At 41.3% G+C, this 21602-nt stretch overlaps 1 protein-coding gene across 2 annotated transcripts in view; it reads left to right on the forward strand.

Moving 5' to 3' along the window:
- SORT1 (sortilin 1) overlaps positions 1 to 21602 on the forward strand; it is a 941002-nt gene that overhangs the window by 422870 nt on the left and 496530 nt on the right. For both annotated transcript variants that reach the window (XM_044076883.1, XM_044076884.1), the window contains one exon: positions 3119 to 3192. In XM_044076883.1, the coding sequence (XP_043932818.1) occupies positions 3119 to 3192 (74 nt within the window). The remainder of the gene's footprint in view (positions 1 to 3118; positions 3193 to 21602) is intronic.

Consider the following 21602-nt stretch of genomic DNA (forward strand, 5'->3'; position numbering starts at 1 on the left):
CAGCAAAGGAGGTGTATCAGCATAAAAAAATAATTATGGTGGTAATTCTAACCATAAGGACATTTATGCCCATTAGACAACAGGGAATCTAGCATTTCCTCAAAGTCAACACCATAGCGATGGGGTACATAAAGGGAAATGAGTCTACTCCTTGTTTTGTAGGTTGGTATTGCAACCACAGGATCTGGTCCAGGAATCAGGATTGACCCTCATGGTTCACATTCAGTATCGGGATAATTAATAGATCAGCTGACCATGACCGTGGACCTACAGGAGTGGATGCTAAACAGGGACTTATTTCTGGACTTCATGGGGAGGGGGGTGCCAGAGGTAGACCTTTTTGCTTTGCTGAAAAAGTGACTGCTCAGGAAATTCTGCGCAGTCATACAAGCAGTGGGGGCCTTGGGTAATGGATGGTGTCTCCATAGGCTGGACAGACCTGGTATTGTACATTTCCCCTCCAGCAACCCTAATCCCCTGGCTGATGCAGAATGTAAAGGAAAACAAGCCAAATATGGCGATCCTGGTCACCTTTAGCCCCTGAAAAAGTTGGTCGTTATTCTACTAGGAAGGACAGAGCATATATAATTGCTTCTGCACATGGACCTCTTAACAGAAAAAAAGTAGGCAGTCATACACCTCTGTCAGAGGAGTTTAAGGCTGACAGCATGGATGACCCAAGGAGTTGCTGCACATTTTAAGGGAAGCTAGAAAATCAAATCTGGTGAAACCATACTTGGATCAAAAAAATCTTCATTTGGTTCATAGCAGGGGTCAGAGTTCAAAAGCAGTTTCTGAATCCTCAATCCGCACTTAGTATTTAGATGTTTAAAAAAAAATTGTCTGTCTGGTACATTTTTCAGGCATTTCAGCATGTATGCCTTGGGATCTCCCAGTTCTTTCCTTGTTACCAGTAAAATAGTTCCTCAAGTGGTTGAAACTACCTGAGAGGAAGCTTACTGCACTGTGGGACCTCAACTACATTCTGGAGAAGCTAACCTAACTACCCTTTGAACCTTCTGCTTCATTGTTGTATCTACCCTGGAAAACTATGTTGTGGCAACTACCACTGCTAGGATTTTTTGAAGTGCAAGGCTTTGTATGCAAGAACCATTGCTAGTCTTTTGCAAGAATAAGGTCATTCTGTACTAATCCTACCTTCATGCCTTAGGTGATGATTTGAGTAGAACCACTTGGTACTGTCTTTAACCTCTGCCTGAGCACTGGCTGTGTTCCAGCAGAGTGGAGAACAGCAACAGAAATCCCTTTTCACAAAGTTGGTCCATCAACTCACCCTGGGAACTAGCCCCATAAGCCTAACCAGCCTTATCTGCAAGTCGATGGAAAGGATAGTTATGGGCCTTATCAACGAGGACATAGGTGACCTTCAAACTCTTGACCCAACCTAATTTTCTGCTTATTGAACCTGATGGACTTCAAGAATATCAGAAAAGCTGTGGATGAAGGCAAAACATTATATACTGCCTATCTTGACTCAGCCAAGGATTTTGACACAATCCTCCACTCAGTTATCACTGGGAAATTCTCCCATCTGAGGATTAACCCATACGTCATTAGATGGGTAGCCAACTGAATCACCGGCAGAATGCATAAAATCAAAGTTTGGGATTCCACCTCTCCCGGTAGACCAGTTACCAGTGGCATACCATGAAGATCTGTGCTGGACCCTCTAGTGTGTGGAATCTATTTCTTGGAAGTCCAAGTGAAAATAGATGGCCTGTGGCTTACCATCTTGCAAATTGGGCACAATCATGGAGTCCCCAAACAATGTTAAAGTATTACAAAAGGAGCTACCACAGACAAATAATTGGTGCCAATGTCATGGACTAAAACTAAATGTAAAAAAGTTCATTATTCTCCCCTTTGACAAAGAGGAAGTCCCTGCAAATTGCAGTATTGACTGCATCCCCTTAAGCTAAAACCTAGTGGTGGGATATTTGGGATTACAGGTTGATAGCAATCTAAACGTCAATCACCATGTGTCCACAGTGGGAAGTAAAGCCTTCTACATTGAACATCTCACAAGTAAGGGCATCACATCCAAGACTAAGGATGTTATAACTCCTCCGTACCCGACCCTCATCAGACCACTAATAGAGTATTTTGCTCCCTTTTGCATGTATCTCACCAGACATCTGCAGCAGCTGGAGAGACCACAGAGGTTTCTCACCAAGAAAATTCAGGGCCTCCAAAACATGAACTACATGGAAAGACTGAAAGCCTTGTCACTGTACTCTGTACCCTACAGACTGCTAAGAGGCAACTTGTGCCCGGTCTACAGAACAGTCTCTGACCCTGCCCTAATGGAAATGCTGCAACTCCATAAATCAAGTGGGACAAGAGTCACTCACTCAAGATCTCAACCTAGCCTGTGACATTAATGGAACATGCTGGAGAGTTGGATACATCTCCCAGAAATTGCCACTCCTCTGGAATAAACTCCCAAGTCACAAGAAGCAGAGCTACTTAATGACCCTATTCAGGTGCAACTTAGATAGCTGGATGAGATACCGGAAATTCACCCCAGGGGTGGCACCTATGTCCCTCATAGACAAGGGCAGTCTGTGCTGATCATACACTTGCTCTGCGAATAATGACCATATAACCAATGTCAGTTAGGGAACATGGGTATAACATGGCTAGGCTTGTAAAGACCCTGAGGCCATTAGCCCAGTAACCTCCTATGAACCTACTGTTATGGTAAGTTTATGTAAACAACTGTACTGCCTTCACTGTCAGTAAAAAGGAAATTAAACTTTCTTACTTTCTTGGATAAGGAAAACTGCTGTAAGAAACAAATGCATTCTCCTGTGTAACAACTGACATGCTTATCTTCAGTTTCTCACTTCAGGAGCTCTCACAGGAGCAGTTTGGGTTCTTAGCTCTAGTCTTTTGCCTTTGAAGTCCTATTTGTTAGTGTTATTACGACTGTGAGCTTTTTTTTCTCTGAGTGCCACTTTTAAGCATACAGTTTATTTCTGGTATTGTGTTCAGCTTTGTGTCAAGGAACTAGTGACTGTCTTGCCTTTGTGAAGTCCTGTTTTGGATATATAGAAAATATACAGTGCCACTTACATGTATATATTTTCTTCTTCAGAAGAGCCTGTGGCTTTCCATGAACTTTGGAGACACATGGCAGCGGATCCATGAGAAAGTCTGCTCTGTCAGATGGTAAGCTGCCCTTTTTCTTCAATTGCTTCTTACACTTTGCTGCATAGTTTAATCTTCAGCCCTGACTGACAGGTATCATGTTATTATCAAAGTACATAGAGTACTAAGTAAAGAAAAATGTGAGAAGGAGGTATCTGGTTTGAGGGTACAAAATCCCAGCAGAGCTACTGGGAAACTGTGAAGGAAGTAAGTACTGTGTAGGTCAGCTTGGGTACAAGAGGCACAGCACTTTGAAGTCAAGGTATTTATAGACAGATACTCACAAACAGAGCTGTTTCTTCCAATAGAACAAGTTGGTTTGGGATTACCTGATCTGAAGGGGTATTTTAGAGCTACACAGTCAAGGCTTCTATACATTGCACAAGCGGAAAGCTATAATTCAAAGTGGAAAGGAATGATGATGAAACAGGGGAGAAGCTCGAGAAGCGAGGAGAGGTTGGGATTTCGGCTGTGGATCCTTAAGAAGAATAGTAATAAACATACAGAATATTATGTTCATTAAGCAGCAGAAAGTGTTCAAAGAACTAAACTAACACAGGGATGGCGAAAGGAGATTCTGCCAATAGAGATGAGTGCAATTAGGGATCCAGACAATAGGTAAGTGGGGCTGGAATTTACTGGAGAATACTGTCAAAGGAGCCAAGGTGTTGGGAACAAATAATTAGAGAGGATGTAATAGAATGGCAATAGGTCAAGAAGTTATTTAGACTACTGGCTAGAGATTGCCTTTCCCATCAATGATTGATATCAGAGTGTAGGCAAAGAGAAAGAAATGGGGGGGATCCTAAATGAAAGACCAGCACAGCAAAGTTGTAAGTAGAATCTAGAAAAAAAAACAAAGCTGCTGTTAAAGGGATAAATAATAGAGCATATAAAATATTGTATGATAACTATAAGAATAAATCAGAGGAAGTTGGAAAGATTTGGGAAGAGAGACTGGATAAGCAATTCACACAATGGGGGGGGGGGTATATTTACGACTTCCAAATGTGCAACAAAGTCTAGTAGATGTAAGGTCTTTGCTTGGAAGTGTTTGCATAGGTATTTTTATACTCCAAGTAGACTCCAAAGAATTTTTCCACAGGTAGACTGCAAATGTTGGCAATATGATGGGGAAGAAAGAGGTAATTGGGAACATATTTTTTGGGAGTGTAATGAGTTGTCTGACTTTAAAATTTCCCTGCAGACTACTGTATCAGAAATACTGGGTGAGCAAATTGTATAGCCAGGAAAATTATGTTTTTGAGTTATGATACAGAATTTGAATTGCCTAGACATAGAAATGCCTTACTGAGTCTAACTTCGGTGGCTGTCAAAAAAGCAATTACTGGAAAATGGAAATCAAAGTCTAAACCAACTGTACTAGAAATAGTGGATATAATAGAGATAAAAAAGTGGAAATGGCATCTTTAGAAAAGGGTAGGAGCAAGTTATATAGAAAAATTGGAATTGTGGGAACAATACACGAAGCATAATGTTTTCGAGGAGGAAGTGGTTTAAATGAACCCAGGATTTGAATGAGCTATGTAATGTTTGACTTACAATGACTGGATGTTTTATTAGTGATGTATAATGTTTGCAAATAAAAGTATGTCAATATGGTTTGTTTTCATTTATATAGATTGCCTATGTCGTAAGTGGTAATTTAAAGATGTTTATTGTTTAAAATAAAAATAGCGAATCTTGCCTTTCAATGAAGTAGTCATTGTGGAAAAAGTGACCACCATGTCCTGAGGTTCACAGTAACTGCTGCTTTACAGGATGAGGCATGTATTTAAGGTTAAACCAGTTTTGTTGTTATGAGTGTGCCTTAGTTAAGTATGTTGTGCAGGCTAAGAAGTGGTGTGGAGGAAAAATGGGAAAAATAAAAATAGTCATCAAAGTGGCAGTACATAGCTTACACATACCTCTCAAATGTCTATTTCTGCCTCCGATTTTTGGTCTGTTCCTCATAAAATGTGTGGTTTTCTGGCACATCACTGAAGATTGACGTCACCAAATAAATGGCATGTATTTGAGTTTGACTTCATGTCCTTCGGAAAATACAACTTAATGCAAATCCTGTATGTCTAGCAACCTTCTAAGTTTATAAGAGCGATATTTAAAATTGTTACTAATTTTAGGCCTTTGTTCCACTACTAATTTTGGCTTTGTCCAGATTTCTTGTGTTAAGAGTTATGCAGCTACATATAAAAGCATCTCTGCAGACAAAACATTGAAATATGTCATGGTCTTCACTGGAAGTAGATGAGAAGTGAAAAATTTAAGTGGACAGCATTCAGATATACAAGGAAATTCTTAATAGTAACACAAACTGTATCAGCTGCGGCAGAAAGTGAAAAACAGAAATCAAGCACCTTGAATGGGATAAAACATTTTGTAGGTGTACGAATGAGCTAAGAAAAAAGTTTAGAAAAGGTAATGTGGTTTGGCAAAGGGTGATGAAGAAAATACAAGGCCAGTGACCAGCTGCTTCTGCCAAGTATAAGTGTCTAGACAGGATTAATATTCAGGCTGTGTGTGTTAATCCAGAAACACATTCTGTAGAATTGGGGTCTGTGTTTGTTTCATCACAATCAAAATTGACCAATTTCATGCCCAGCCTGGGTTACAGAAATAACAATTATAAACAAAATTCATATGAAAGTGGGTGAAATGAAAACAGTACAAAGTATGCAATGACAGAGGTAGTACTATCTTAAGATTAATTATGGATAAGTTTAAGCACTAAACCTGTAAAACAGAAAATGAGAGAAAATTATTTCTAAATTGAAAGAACCTATGTACATGCATATCGGCTTTTTGAATCACCAGGAAGATGTCTTGAAAGATTTTAAAAACCTGAAATTGAATAAGGCATTGGGGATACACCAAATGCGTTCTAGAAGTTCTTAAAGCTGTAGGAGGAGAACTAGTTTATCTATCTTTTGGGGAAAACTGGTATACTGCTGCTAGACCATAGAAGAATATATACCAGGCTCCAAGAATGGAAGCAGAGAGGAGATGAACGCTGCTGACTTATTGGCCTTACCTCTGCAGTAGGAACACTGATGGAATTGCTTCTTAAAGGAAGACTTGTTTGTTGGCACTGTGTAACTAAACAGAAACTAATTTTTATTGGAGGTCCAAGGGGAAAAAAAATCTCCACATACAATTGCACATTAATACATACAATTATACATTATTAAAGTATGTCAGTGTACACACACACACATAAATATGTACATATGGGAATTTAAGATACCAAGTTGTAGAGGCAGTATAATACACAGGAAGTGAATTTATACATTTGCTTAGCTAGTTAAGTGAGTTAGTGTGAGGCCAAAGTGTAACTCTGATCAGTAGAAGCTTTAGTTTAACTTTTCAACAGGATTCATAAAGATTATTTCTGCCAGTGCTGCTTGGACTGTGCCCTACTGCCTATTAGTTTGATAGTGGTAATATGTGATTCAGAGATGTGATAAAGTTGCACTGGGCAGCAGCTCATTAGCTGCTCATCATTTCTCTGAATTGAATACTGTGCAGTTACACCCAACAGCAGTAGTGTTCTGTCGGGCCTTGAAACGTAGCTGTGCAGATACCTGTCGTCACGAACACACAATACATCTAAACAGTTGCAAAAAAGGCCCCTGCTGACATGTAGCTATGTGCGTACACTCATGGAAGTCTTTTTGGAGTATTTACCTGCAGTGGAACTAATACCCCCTGATCCTGCCATTGAAAAGAATGTATATGTGCCACCAGAACACTGCATAAATTTGCTTTGCCCTCCAACTAATATGATAGAGTTCTTCTCTTAATTGCTGTACCTCACTGTTCAGATCCTTGCAGTATTCCAGGATTAGCATTAACCATGCGTCTGGACTGCTACATTTGCTTGAGGCTTTGCCAGCGAGACTACTGTCTGCACTACAGATCGGTGCCTTCATAATGCTGTAGTGGTACAGTAGTCACCGAATAGCTCAGGCATAATGCATTTCAAAAATCTGCATAGGACAGGTTATTGCAGTATTATACCTTTTTGAGTCCCAAAGTTTATTAGTAATAATGCAACATTTATAACCATGATTGAACATTGCAATGGAATTCATAGAGTAACGTACATCAAATAGCTTCAAGAGGCTGATTATCTTTCTGCAAATGCTGTTGAAAGTAAAGTAATAGGGTGGGGCATTCCTGCAGCAGTTGGTGTTTCTGCCTCACATGCTAGTTCTCCAGTTCACCTCCCACTTACAATGCCATTTGTGCAGACTTGGCATGTATTTCCTGTGTCTTTAAAGGGATTCTCTGCGTGCTGCTGTTTTCTTACAAATCCCAGAGACATGCAGTAGATGAACTGGTGGCCATTCAAATTGCCTTTGGGTGTGTACTCCACGGTACACCTTCTGTGGTGGACTGTCTTCATATCCAGGATTAGTTTTTTTGTATTGCACCAATAAAATGACATGGTAGGGCCTCGTGTGACTATATTTACTAGTGTCTTTTAGGGAGTGAATGAATGAAGTAGTACTATGGGAAGTCAGAAAAGTGAGGTGCGAGGAGTTGTAGTAGTTTCTCTTAGGTTATTGATAGCGTAAGAAAAGGGTGTCCATGTGAGAGAATTATACTGTTCTTGCAATATTAGAAGTCACTGAAGCACAGTAACTAAGGCTAAATTTATTTCAGCAGTCACAGCGATCTACACAGATGTCCTTCGTGGTTCACTGTTGCAGTCATCACTGTAGGGTTCTTCCTGCCAGCAGCAGCCCCCGATCGGCCAGAATCCCAAAGTCTGGATCGGGCACCAGCTGAGGTCGCATTTATCCTGATGTCAATGCACCGGAAGGTATAAAGACCTCAGCTGATGCCATTTTCCCAGTCTTTTTCTTGTTGTGCGGTGCCCTTTGCAGTTCACTGATGCCGGTCGACCTGTTCCTGTTTGTTTTTGGATCTAATCCCAGGTTTTTCGTTTTTTTACAGATAAGTACCCCATTGGGGAGGTCTTTTTCTTGCTCCAGTCATATGTCAGAAAAAGTTAATAATTGTATTTCTTGTGGGAAGCAAATACCTCATAGGGATTTTCACTCTTACTGTATTCCCTGCCTGGGTCCTGACCACAACGTTGCTAATTGTGTGTTTTGTGCTAGATTTAATCAGCATACTATTAGGCTTAGATATAACTTTGCCTTTTACTATTTTGGAAAAAGGTTTAATTATAACATGTCTTCAGATTCTTTTCCGGCTTCTGAGGTATGTAAGAGGCGCAGGGATGCAGACAGGCCTCCGAGGTCCACAGCAAAGGATGTTACTCAGTTATTGCCAGTTGCTGGTTCGACGGTCGTCAGTGAGGCGCCTTTGCAGCCCCTGTCGTCCGCCTCTTTTGAACCAATTGTCTGTACCAACTCCGGTGTGGAGCTGATATGGTCTTCAGAATTGCCAGGGACTGAACCTTCGGATACTGCTCCCTCAGTTGGGTCCGGAGCCGGTAGGCAGGTACCGGCTTCTGAGGGAGTTCTCAGGCCTTCACAGCTTCCTGTAAATGTGGATTCAGGTTTACATGCTAAGTCAAAGTCTAAGGCTCCAGCTAAAGTGAAGTGGCTAGCACAGGCACCTTTTGATCAGGGTCCTTGGCCTCAGAGGCAGATGCTTAGGATGGCTGAAGATCTCTTAACTATGATCAGGGTTTCTCATCCCCCTCCTGACAAGAAGCCTAGATTACAGTTCGATTATGATTCTTCAGACCAAATTTCTGTTTTTTCTGCTTCTTCCCTTGAGCAGGATTATGCTTTTCCTCTTTATGAGGATTCTGATGCTGAAGATTCCTTTCCTTCCGCCTCTCCTCCTGAGGATTATTCTTTTGGTGAAACTTTGCATGATATGAGGGTGCATTTTCACTGGGAAGGGCAGGAATTCTCTGAATCCAAGAAAAGGCTTAGGGATTTTCTTCTTCTCCCACAGCATAAGCCTCTGGCTATTCCCCCTGTATTGGACATTGTTGATTGTTTTTTCAGAAGCTTCTCTCTCTCTCCTGATTCTTTTCCCCCTACTCCGGCCAAACCGGATAGGTATTATAGGGTTCCAGATTCTCATAAATTTCTTTCTAAAAATCTTTTGCCTGATCCGGAAACAATTTCTCAGGGTCCTAAGGGTGTTAAAGCGGCCTCTGCTAAAAATCCTATTCCCTTTGACCGAGAGTCCAGGGCTTTGGAGAGATGGGGTAAAAAGGTTTATACTTCTGCTACATTGTCTATTAGGGCTTTGAACTGTCAATTTCATATGCTGAAGTATCAGCAATACCTTTTGTCTGTATTTCAACAAAAGATGTCAGCTGTGTCTATTGGTGCGGATAATCAGGAGTTACAGGATTTATTGCATGCTATTGAACAAGTGGATAAACATACCCTGCATTGTGGTTTTGATTCTTTGGAAGCTTCTTGTAGGGCTGCAACAACTGGCGTTGTTATTAGAAGACATGCTTGGTTAAGAGATCAAAGCTTGCCGGATCAGATTAAAGCCAAACTTTTGGATGCCCCTTTGCAGCACGATGTTCTGTTTGGGTCCAAAGCTGAAGAGGTATTGAAGAAAATGGAAGACAAAGCCAAATCTATGCAGACGGTTAAGGATTTTCTACAAGTGCAACCTCCTAGATTTAGCAGACACTGGCCAACTAAACCTTAGTCCTTTCCGGGCTCGGACAGGTCTCAGAGAGGCAGATTCAGGCGTTCCAGAGGTAAGGGACAGTCACAGTCCATTTTAGGAATAGGCAGTGGAGTGCCCCCTCTCCCAAGGGAGGTGAAGATAAGTCTCAACCCTACCGAAAACAGTCTTTGACTCTCCCTTTCTGGTTCCCAGGGCTCCTCTCCTGGAAGCTCCTTTGGGGGGGAAGGATTTCTCTTTTTTATCAAAATTGGAGCCACATAACCTGGGACAAATGGGTTCTGGACATGGTCTCAAGAGGTTACAGATTTAATTTCCACACTATGCCAAAACCGAACGGTTGGCCAGACCTGCCATATCATCAGTGGGCAGAGACACAACGGCAGGTTCAGCCCCTCCTGGCTATGAGGGCCATAGAATTGGTACCAAATTTAGAAATAGGGCAAGGTTTTTATTCCAGACTTTTCCTGGTTCCCAGGAAGGAAAATTCGTGGAGACCAATCCTGGACCTCTCTGTGCTAAACACTTTCCTAGATATACCAAAATTCAAGATGCTCACTCTGCAGCAGCCACTGCCTATGTTGGGCAAGAATGCTTGGATGGTGACTTTGGACTTAAAAGACGCTTGCCTGCATATTCCTGTAAGGCAAGAGTGCAGAAAGTATCCGCTTTTCAAAGCGGGCTCGAAACATTACCAGTTCTCTGTGCTGCCCTTTGGCTTATCTACTTCGCCCAGGGTCTTTACGAAGTGCCTGGCACCAGTAATGGCATTTTTCAGACAGACTGGGATTCAAATTTACCCTTCTCTGGACGACTGTCTTCTTCAAGCAGATGACAAAGACACTCTACTTCGGCATCTAGCTTTTGTGCAGCATCTTCTTCTGTGCCTCGGTTTCACAGTGAATCTAAAGAAATCAAATCTGGTACCTACACAACAGATTACTTTCCTGGGTGCTCTTCTGAGTACGTCAACCCAGATGGCTTCCTTGACACCAGACAAAAAAGTGCAACTGGCTTCTTTTTTCTGACGCCTGGCTTCAATGAAACAGCTGACTGCAAGAAAAATTCTGCAGGCTTTGGGTTACATGGCCTCTTGCATTCTGCTAATACCATATGCAAGGCTGCATATGAGGAAACTGCAGTGGTACCTCAAGAGTGTCTGGTCTCAGCATTACCACAGTTTGGAAACAGTGGTCACGATTTTGCCTTGTCTCCAGCGAGAGTTTCTTTGGTGGGCCAAAGCCTGTCTACAGAACAAGGGGAAGCCTTTTTGTCCTCCGCCGACCGACCATGTTCTGACAACGGATGCTTCAGATTATGCCTGGGGGAGCCCACATGCACGGGAGATGTCTTCAGGGTGTTTGGACGAAGGAACAAACGCACCTGCACATAAATTTGAAGGAGATGCTAGCTGTACAGAATGCCCCGATGGCCTTCAGGGACCTTCTTCTACCAGGACAATTGTTGATATGGACAGACAACACTACAGTGATGTGGTACATCAACAAGCAGGGGGGCTCTCACTCTTGCCCCCTGTGCAGATTAGCCATGAATCTCTTTTACACTGCTCTGACCTGCAGTGCCGACTTACAGGCGCAATTCCTGCCAGGGAAAGACAACACTCTGGCAGACGCCTTGAGCAGACGCATTTCAGATCCACACAAATGGATGTTGGATGTTCGGATATTCAGGATGATTATAAAGGCTTGGGAATGTCCGGACATAGATCTCTTTGCATCCCCTCAGAATCATCAACTTCCAACATTCTGCACAAGGACCTACCACAAACTAGCATGGAAAGTGGATGCCCTCTCATTCAGTTGGAAACCCCTCTCAGTATATGCTTTTCCTCCCTTTCCTCTTCTACGGGTACTTCTGAAGATAAAACAGGACAGACCGCACATGATTCTACTGGCTCCCAATTGGCCTCGGCAATTCTGGTATTCCACTCTGATGACCTTGGTTCAGGAGCCTCCCTGGATTCTGCCTCAAATCCCTCATCTACTGTCTCAATGGGATGGCCGGATACTGCACAGTCATGTCAAGACTCTGTATCTAGCTGCCTGGCAGATCCAGGGTCTGTAAACACCTCTGCCCTTTCCAAACAGGTATTGGATGTAATCCTTGAAGCTAGATGGCCCAGCACTAGAAAATCTTATGCGGGAAAATGGAAAAGATTTTGCTCCTGGAGTCAAGTCCAGGTTGGAGATTCTTCTGTTCCGAGCATTCCTTTGATTTTACAGTATCTGACAGAGTTATTACATACGGGCCTATCTTTTTCATCTATTAAGCTTCATGCTTCTGCTGTTTCTGCACATTACAATACGGATCCTCCGATTTTTTTCTCATCCATTACTTAAACAATTTCTTAGAGGGGCCAAGAATATTCGGCCCCCTATAAGGGCTCCTGTTCCCACTTGGGATCTTAACTATGTTTTGGAGAAATTAACTTTGTCTCCTTTTGAACCTGCAGCTTCCACGGATTTAAAATTTTTGTCTTGGAAAACTGCTTTTCTTTTAACTATTACCTCTGCTAGAAGAATTTTGGAATTGCAAACGCTCATGGCTGTGGAACCCTTCCTTATTTTTCATCAGGACAGGGTATCTCTATGGACTAATCCCACTTTTATGCCCAAGGTGGTTTCAGCAGTGGCCTTGAATCAGTCTATTCATTTGCCTACCTTTTATCCTAATCCTCAAAGTGAGGAAGAAAGTCTTTTGCACTCTCTAGACGTGCACAGACAGCTTCGTCTATACCTGGACAGGACCAAAATATTCCGGAAATCTAATCAGTTGTTTGTCACTTATGCTCCTACTGTTCAGGGGAAAGCAATCACTAAGCAAGCTATTTCCAAGTGGATTGCACATTGCATCAAGTTCTGTTACTCTTATCATGGCAATCCGGTTCCTGTTAATGTTAGGACTCATTCTACCTGGGCTACTGCTACTTCAGCAGCTTTTCTTTGTGGAGTTCCTACCAAGGATATTTTGGAAGCTGCTACTTGGAGTTCTGTACATACTTTATCTGAGCATTACAACCTCCCTCTCTATTCTAAATCCAAGGCAGGTTTTGCTTCAGCGGTTTTGCAAGGTTTTGTAACCGCTCCCTCTGTTTCTCCTCCAGCCACCCTTTCTTAGCTTTGGGACTCAACCCTACAGTGATGACTGCAACAGTGAACCACGAAGGACATAGTACAGTTGTGTACTCTTACCATAAATGTAGATGTTCGAGTGCGTTCACTGTTGCAGTCTGGGTTACCCTCCCTCCTATCCCCTCTTTTGTTTTTTCCTTCAGTATTGTCTGTTATGAGGTATTTTGGCTGCTGAGGTTTTGGGCATGGTTTCCTTTTTAACCTTTTCTTTCTGGGCACCTGACTTCTGGGGCAAGAAAAACTGGGGAAATGGCGTCAGCTGAGGTCTTTATACCTTCCGGCACATTGACGTCGGGATAAATGCGACCTCAGCTGGCGCTCGATCCAGACTTTGGGATTCTGGCCGATCGGGGGCTGTTGCTGGCAGGAAGAACCCTACAGTGATGACTGCAACAGTGAACACACTCGAACATCTACATTTATGGTAAGAGTACACAACTGTACTTTTCTGCACTTTACTAAAATAAAGCACGATGTGTTTATAGACATTTCCTGTTTAGATTTTTTAGCAACTTATTTGGCAGTTCCACAAAAAAGAGCAATGCAGAAGCTAACTGCTGCGTATTGCTCAGAATGACAGTCTGAGGAAAAGTGTCGACTGCGTTAACTGTTCCAGAAATGCAGTGGCATGTGGTTTCTAAAGTGAGGAAAGAGGAGTTCATAGTTGGGGTCCTACAGAACTCTGTAGCTGAACTAGTCCCTTTCAATGAAATTGTAATTCACATCACAGAACAACTGTCAGGAAGAGTATGTCCCTTTGTAGTTGCAAAAGAAGATGGAGATGATTAAACATAACTTAGTAAAATGGTGGCAGTAGTGTAGTGTAGGGCAGCTTCAGTTGGAGAAAAATGAGAAAAACAAAAGAGATAATTTCAGCAAGAGAAGCACTGAGTAAGTGTAGCTAAACTTTTTGCAATGAATTGTTTCTTGCTAGAAGTGTCAGATATTCAGGTGTCTGAGATAATGTTAATTGTATATTCAGAAGCATTTTAAACATATGTGCTATGGTTGCCTTTTATTTTAAATACTTTTAATATTTCCGTTAACTGCAGTCAGCAAGTCTGCTAAATTTTGCATGAAACTGTGTTAAAAAAAAAAAAAAAAAAGGCAGGGGGAGAAATTCGATGATGTTAGTAATCAAGATCATCTTACTCCATTGTCCCTAGTGGACTGACAAAATGTGCACAAGTGATTCCCTTTGGCACTCGTACCTGTGATTGCATACCTCTTTAGAAAAAAAAATAGTACAGAAAGCTGGACCAAATTCCTTTTGGAATGCGTAAGTAGAGCCATTACCACTGGAAAAAAAGAAACATTTTTATCCGTTTGATACACAGTTGAAACTATTTATTTATTTATTTTTTTTAAGTATTGCATCCTTTTTTGAATACCCCGTGCCCTGCCGAGGCAACCAAGGATGAAGGTTTTTTTAGAGGGCATCCAGTTTATGGTGGGAGTCTGCAGCAAGAGTAATGGGGTGATTAAAGGTGTTAAACTTGTATACCATTCCAGAAAGACTGAAGAGCGAGTATGATAGAAACTTTGAGTATTTAACATCGAGGGGGAGCAGTTTCTTTCAGAAAAAAAGTGTGTATGTACAAGTGAACACAGTGTTGCAGAGATAATAATTTAGAAAATTTGTTAATTATTTTTTCAAAGAGGACTTTGGAGATAAATGGACCAGTTGAAAAGCTGTGAGTTGAGAAACTTTGGGGATGGGGGCAGAATCATATGTGAGAGAGTGAGCGAGACAACATTTTCACTGAGAGAAGTAGGAAGTAGAGTACAAGTTTGCTGATGGGTGGCAGTTTATCCAAATGGTAGAGCAGTAGGAGGACTAGAAAGTCCAGGTGCACTTGTCTGTCACTGCATTCCATTTTTGTGCTTGTGGCAGAGATTTGAGCTTTCACTTCTGCTGCTTTTTGGGGATCATTTTGCCCCTGTGCATGCTGATCATCATGTGTTCTCCTAATTAGACATGCATTCATCGTGCCCAGTGGGTTAGTTACATAACAAAAGGAAAAAAGTTTTTGTAGTGACATCACTCATGTAGTGCTAACATCCTGGCAACATGATTGATTTTTTTTTTTTTTTTTTTTTTAATGGCTGAACTCCACCCCTGGTAGTGACATGAGCACCTGCCTCACTTCATGGGCCTTCTTTGCTCCCTCACATGCCCAGACAGGGACGTTTGTCACCACCTTGAGCAGTCACACCCATGTGTTCTTAATACAATCATCTCGTATCACGAAATTACGCGAGTCCTCGTCATTACCCAGCACTCCTAGCTTTATTCCTCCTTGACCCCTCCCTCCCAACCTAATCACCCAGTAGCTGCTCCCTCCACCAATTCCCTCCCTTCTACTTCCCTTTCACACTCTTCCATCCGCACACCACCCATATAATTACAGTTCCCTCCTCCTTTATTACATTTCTATATCACTCCCTTACTAAGATTCTATTAAAACCTTCTTCTCTTTCTAAAACCTCTCTTCCTATTCAACCTTCTCTTTTCCACAATCCTACATCATTCTTTCTCCCTTCTACCCAAATATGCTCTTATCAAGTCATCATACCCTTCTAGTCCCCTGCCCTCCTCTCCCTTATCCTAATTCCTCTATATTTTGCTAGCTCATACAACTCTAAAGCTTTTCCAAAATTACCCACTAAAACAACTAGCATACGTACACACCTTCACACTCAATCCTACTCCCATTTCCACTCCATCTCTCATCCAGCCCAATACTCTTCACTTATTCCTCCCTAAAATTCTCTCCTTTAAAGTTAAGACATTGTCACCCACTGTAACCTTAAAACCATTAAATGTCATACCTAGTAAACCTAAATGGTTAAAGGATATTACATTTAATAACTTAGTCAAAGCTGGTGATATTCATCCTAACCTTGGTCTTACCCCCTCCTTAACCAACACCCACCTTCTATCATCCACCTCCTACCACAACACCCTAAAGTTTTTCACTTTAAATGCAAAAAGTCTTAACAACAAAATTCGCCAATTTCAAGCTTGGTTAAGCCATAACCAACCTGACATCTTAGTCATCTCCGAAACATGGCTCAAACCCTCCATCTCTGACTCTGAGATCCTACCCCCAGGATTTCATACTCTCAGAAGCGACCGACTTAACAAAAAAGGTGGTGGCTCTGCCCTAATCTACTCTAACCTCCTTACCATAATTCTCTTCCAAATTCCAATTCCAGAATACGGAACTAACTGCTGGACTACTAAAATTAAATAAACACAAATATATCTGCAGTATTGCCCTATATATCTCACCTGGTAATAATATCTCTACACTCAAAAAAATTCTCTTATGGGCTTCTACTAGAATTCACTATGAAACATACATTCTAGGAGATGTAAATATTGATTGGAACAAAATCAATTGCCACTCTCCCGCCCTAACCATTAACCTCTATAACTTCTCTCAGTTAATCCTCCCCATCACCCGACCAAACAAAATAAATCCACCTGGATCCATCTTTAGACTGGATCCTAGTCTCAGATCCAACAAAAATAACCAACTCTGGCACTATTCCTGATGCCATTAGTGACCACCTTCCAGCCTTCATACATCGCTCAACCAACTCTACCCCACACCAGCATCAATACATCCACACTCACAACCTCAATAACTTCAACCCCACTACTTTCTCAAACATTTTCAAACAGATGAACTGGCAAATTCTAAACACCCTTCCTCTTGACAGTGCTATAGATTACTTCAACACTGTCTTCTTAGATACCCTAAACTCCCTTGCCTCTCTAAGAAACAAAAGGATAAAAGCTAAAACTGTTCCTTGGCTATCCAAAGAAACAAAAAAGATCATGCACGAAAGAGATAAAATATAGAAACTTTACCAAAACAATAAACTGCCCACTACACTCCTCCAGTGTCAACAGCTGCGTAACCTTGCAAAAAAAAACTAACCACCAAGGACAAAAAAATCCTACTATATCAAACTCCAGTCCAAAAATAATAATAAAAATCCCAAACTTTTCTGGAATTCAATAAACTCTCTTCTCAATCTAGGCTCCAAGAATAACCCCTGTCCTGAAGTAAATCTGACCTTGAACTAAGCTCCGAATTTAACTCGTCCTTCATAGAAACTATTTCTAACCTCACCAAAACATTTCCTAATAATAACCCAACTTCCTCATACTCTCCACTTTCCAATTCACCTAGCAACCCTCCCTCTCTGTTTGAGCTCAAACCCATTTCCACTAACTTTATACAAAAACTTTTGTCCAAACTTAAACCTTGCTCTAATGCTCCTGACAATAGCCCTTCCTCATTCCTGAAATGTGCTGCTAATGGTATTGCTCTTCCAATCAACGTCATTAACAGATCCATAAAGGAATCGTATGTCCCTAAACTCTGGCATTCAGCCTGTATCCTTCCACTTCACAAAGGAGGCAAAAACACCAGCATCTCAAACTTTTGCCCAATCGCTCTGCTCTTACCAGTCTCCAAAATCCTAGAAAAATGCATCCACCTCCAACTCATCCCTTTTCTGACCCTAAACAACCTTCTCACTCCTACCCAACATGGCTTCCACCCAGGCCATAGCACTATAACCACTCTACTCTTTCCTTCATACTGTCAATCAAGCCCGAGATTCTGGACATTTAGTTTCTACAATTTTACTTGATCTGTCTAAAGCTTTCGATACTGTGTCCCCCAAGCACCTTCTCTGTCAACTCTTCAACCTCCATCTCTCACCCAACACTATATCCTGGTTCTCCGGTTATCTGTCCGATAGATCACAGGCAGTCAAATGGAAAAACTCCATCTCTTCCTTCCTACTCACACCAACTGGAGTACCACAGGGATCGATTCTTGGCCCCGTGCTTTTTAATATCTTCATCAATAACTTTCACTCTGATATTCCTGACACCAAAATCATTCAATACACAGACGATTCAACCTTAGTCTGCTGTGCCTCAAACCTCTCTGAACTACTAAACAAAACCCAAATTGCATTCTCAACAGCCGAAAACTGGATGTGCCAAACCACCTCTCTCTAAATGCAAATAAATCAAAGATTCTACTATTCCCTCCTACAAAGTCCCTCTCCTATGAAAAAAACAACTTCAAAGTCTGTAGCCATACCAATTCATCTATAGAAGTAGTTCCTTCCGCTAGACTACTTGGTATTACCATTGATGAACACCTCAAATTTGATATACATATTCAACAAAATATCAAGAAAACCCACCAAAAGCTAGGTGTGCTGTACAGGAACAATCACTTTGTCTCCAACTCAACTAGGCATACTCTGGCCACAACCTATCTTCTTCCTTCCTTATCATATGGAGCCCCTGTCCTAACCAATCTGTCCTCCACTATCACCTCCAAGCTAGTAACCTGCTATAACAAAATCTCTTAATTTGCCACTAACTTCAAAAATTATACCCATCACTGCCTCACCCTAGAATCCATGAATTGGCTTGAACTCCCTAACTACCTCCAACTCACCACTGCTCATACACTCATATTTCACCAAACAAAATGTCCTGCCCTAACTAATCTCCTTCCGCCCTACATACCCAACAGATCACTAAGATCTGAACATCAGAATCTAATAGCTATCAATAAACCTAAACGTCCTGCTGGCCAACTTCTTTGCTTGGCAAAAAATGAAATCCCCTTCCATCTACTCTAAGATCTATACCAAACTCTGAAAACTTTAAAAGCCTGCTTTTCAAACACCTGTCCTCTAAGCGAAAATGTACCTGCCTTCACCCTACCTAATCCAAGTTAAACCTTCTCCCAGTGTGTTCTCTCTTTTTCCTGGGCTCTCTATGCTCTCAATAACACCTATAGCCACTCTGACTCAACTCAACCTTGTAAATATTGTAAATAGCATCCATGTTTAATTGTGTGTAAGCAGAGTGTATTTTCTATTTCTTTATTCTGTCTTCTCTTTCTACTCATGTTCATACATATATTGTTGTCAAACTCCATACGTTAAGTGCTCCTTAAATGAAATTGTAAAACCCTGAACTCTGTTAAATACCATGACACCAAATGTGTTAATTGTAACTTTTTTGTATAATGTATCTTTTATACCTGTGTACCACTTGTATTGTAACTGTGTTATGCAACGTGGAGCTTTTCTCCCCGGTTCTCCACTGAAAGTGGGTCATTTCGGCTCAGTGGACTTCCCCGGTAATCTAACTGGAAATAAATAAATTACAAGCAAAGCATGATCCAAATTGGAACCACTACCCCCCCCAAGTTGGACATGCTCATTTTCCCTGCCTTTGCCTTCAAGCACCCAAACCGCTAGTCAGACTCCGATTACTTGGGTTGTAGTCTGGGCTTTCATCTTCTATGTCACTTTTGCAGACTTCACTTTCTGCTATTGACATCTTAAACCTTCTTACCTGTGGATGCTTGATTCTTGCACATTTCCTAGTTTCCAGAAAGCTGTACTTTATAGCTAGCTTGATGGTGTAGTGTTGTATTGAATGATGGTTGTTTTTCCTGAGGACAGTAGCCACTATTGCCAGAACTGACACTTGCTAACAGTGAATTTGAAGGCATATGTGCCAGCCATAAGGCTGTGGTAGCAGAGTAATTTTCTTTGTAGTCAGTGTTGCAGACTGACTATTCCTGCCATGAGAAGTCCACGACCAACCCAATTCCCCAGGTCTTTACATCATCCCTAGATGACAGACATTGGAGGACTGACTTCTGGATGTCCAGGTATAAAATGGGTGAGCACTGGCACAGTCTTGAGTTTTTCTAGTCATGCAGTAAGATGCACTACTGTTTTATGTAACACTCGCAGTTCTTCATTCAGCTCATTTTTCCAGACTTCTACTGTAATGGATTGACATTGTAGTTAGTGTGTCATTTTTCTGATTTTGTTATCTAGTTAACCCACTAGGCACAAGTGCTGTTTTTTAAAAACAAACCCAGGAGCACTACCTGGTAAGCCACTTGCTCAAATTCTGTGCTGTTTGCAAGTGGAGATTGAGGGGCTCAAACCAGGATGATGAACTAGAGCCCCTTGACTCATTAACTTAAGTCTGTTTGCTAAACTGTGGATAGTTTGCTTCTCTCCTCCAAGTTTGTAATAAAATACATGTCTAAGCAAGGTGTTGGGAATCCTTGGCTGTTGATTTGTGAGTAAGTGCTGCTCATCTTACCTGTGACCTATGTAGATAGCCACAGCTTGCTTAAACAGGTAATCCATATTGCTTAATTATTAATGTTGCTGCATGGGCTACATTGTCATCTCAGATACATGATAGTGCTTCAGGTGAGATGAATCCTTATCAGATGTGAGAAGGGTAGTGCAATGTTTAGAAAGCCAAGACTTGGTGATGTTTGTTTTTGAGTTATTATCATAGTGTGATGTCGAGTTAACAAGTATGAAACACTTTTATTTCTGTTTTTGGTTAGTCTGCTTTAAACTAGTAAGCTACTTCAAGATGTGATGTGCTCACCATAATGAATTGCCTTGGGTTTTAGCAGCGTCATTTTTATGTCGTCACCTCTGTGAGGTGGATGTTTAATGCTTCCTGTTAACACCCACACAAAAGCCATTTCATTACACAGAAGTGTATCCAACAGTAGTTTCTGATGGCGATTCCTCTTACTCCAGTTGCAATGATTTTTAGTTAAGACAACAGCATTTCAAGTAACTTACTTTAAGGAATCATTTAAGAAGCATATTTGACTGTGTTTTATAGTATTTAGGTTAATTGTAATCAGTGTTTTATCATTGACAAAATGTAGATGCATGCGTACCTCACATAAATTCTGAATTTTGTGTCCTAAACTCCCTGTTTAAAATTTTACTCTGAGGCATGTCCACATCATTAAATTTGTGGAGCAATTGTTTTTATTTTCGGAAAAAAAATGTGCATGTGTGTATATTTATGTATGCATTATAATTAAATATATGTATGTACAGAGAGAAAGAGAACAGGGTTGCTGCCACATCACAGCAAGAAGTGAGGTTTTCCAGTTCATTACTCATCTAGGGTGACTTCTGTGGAGTCTTTATCCTCCCTGCATTCAGTGCCAGTAGCACAACAGGTAACAGACTTGCCTTTGATGCAGAATGCTGTGAGTTCTATTCCCATACTGGATAGATGGATTGCGGACATTGCACTGCAGCATAAGGGGGGGTGCTATACTTCTGAGTGTTGTCTTTTGGATGAAATGTTAAATTGAGATCCTGTTTGCTTGGGTTGGTGGCATCGCAGGTGGATGTAAAATATCCAGTGGCAGCTCTGAGTAGTGGAAGCTCTCCGATGCCCTGGCCGGATTTTCCCTAGTATAAATAGCATTTTGGGTCACCTCTGAAAAGAGGTATGTCAAAAATTATTAGATAAATAAAATAAAAATGTAGGCTTTCTCTGTGTCCTTTGTTTTTTCACTTCCCAAAGAAATGCATTCTCCAAAACTGTTCAAAGGTGTGCATGTATGTTGTTTGCATGTGTTCTGAGATAGAGTAGTACCCTATAGAACGGGTTTCCATGTCTGCCCTCTGGTTGTCACTCTGTGTTCCTGCAAACCTGTAAAAGGACAATGTGGGGTTATTTAAAAACAAGTGTGTGTGTGTGTGTGTGTGTGTGTGTGTGTG

This window comes from Protopterus annectens, chromosome 7.part0, assembly GCF_019279795.1.
Source record: "Protopterus annectens isolate FY-2018-M chromosome 7.part0, PAN1.0, whole genome shotgun sequence".
Lineage (NCBI taxonomy): Eukaryota > Metazoa > Chordata > Ceratodontiformes > Protopteridae > Protopterus > Protopterus annectens.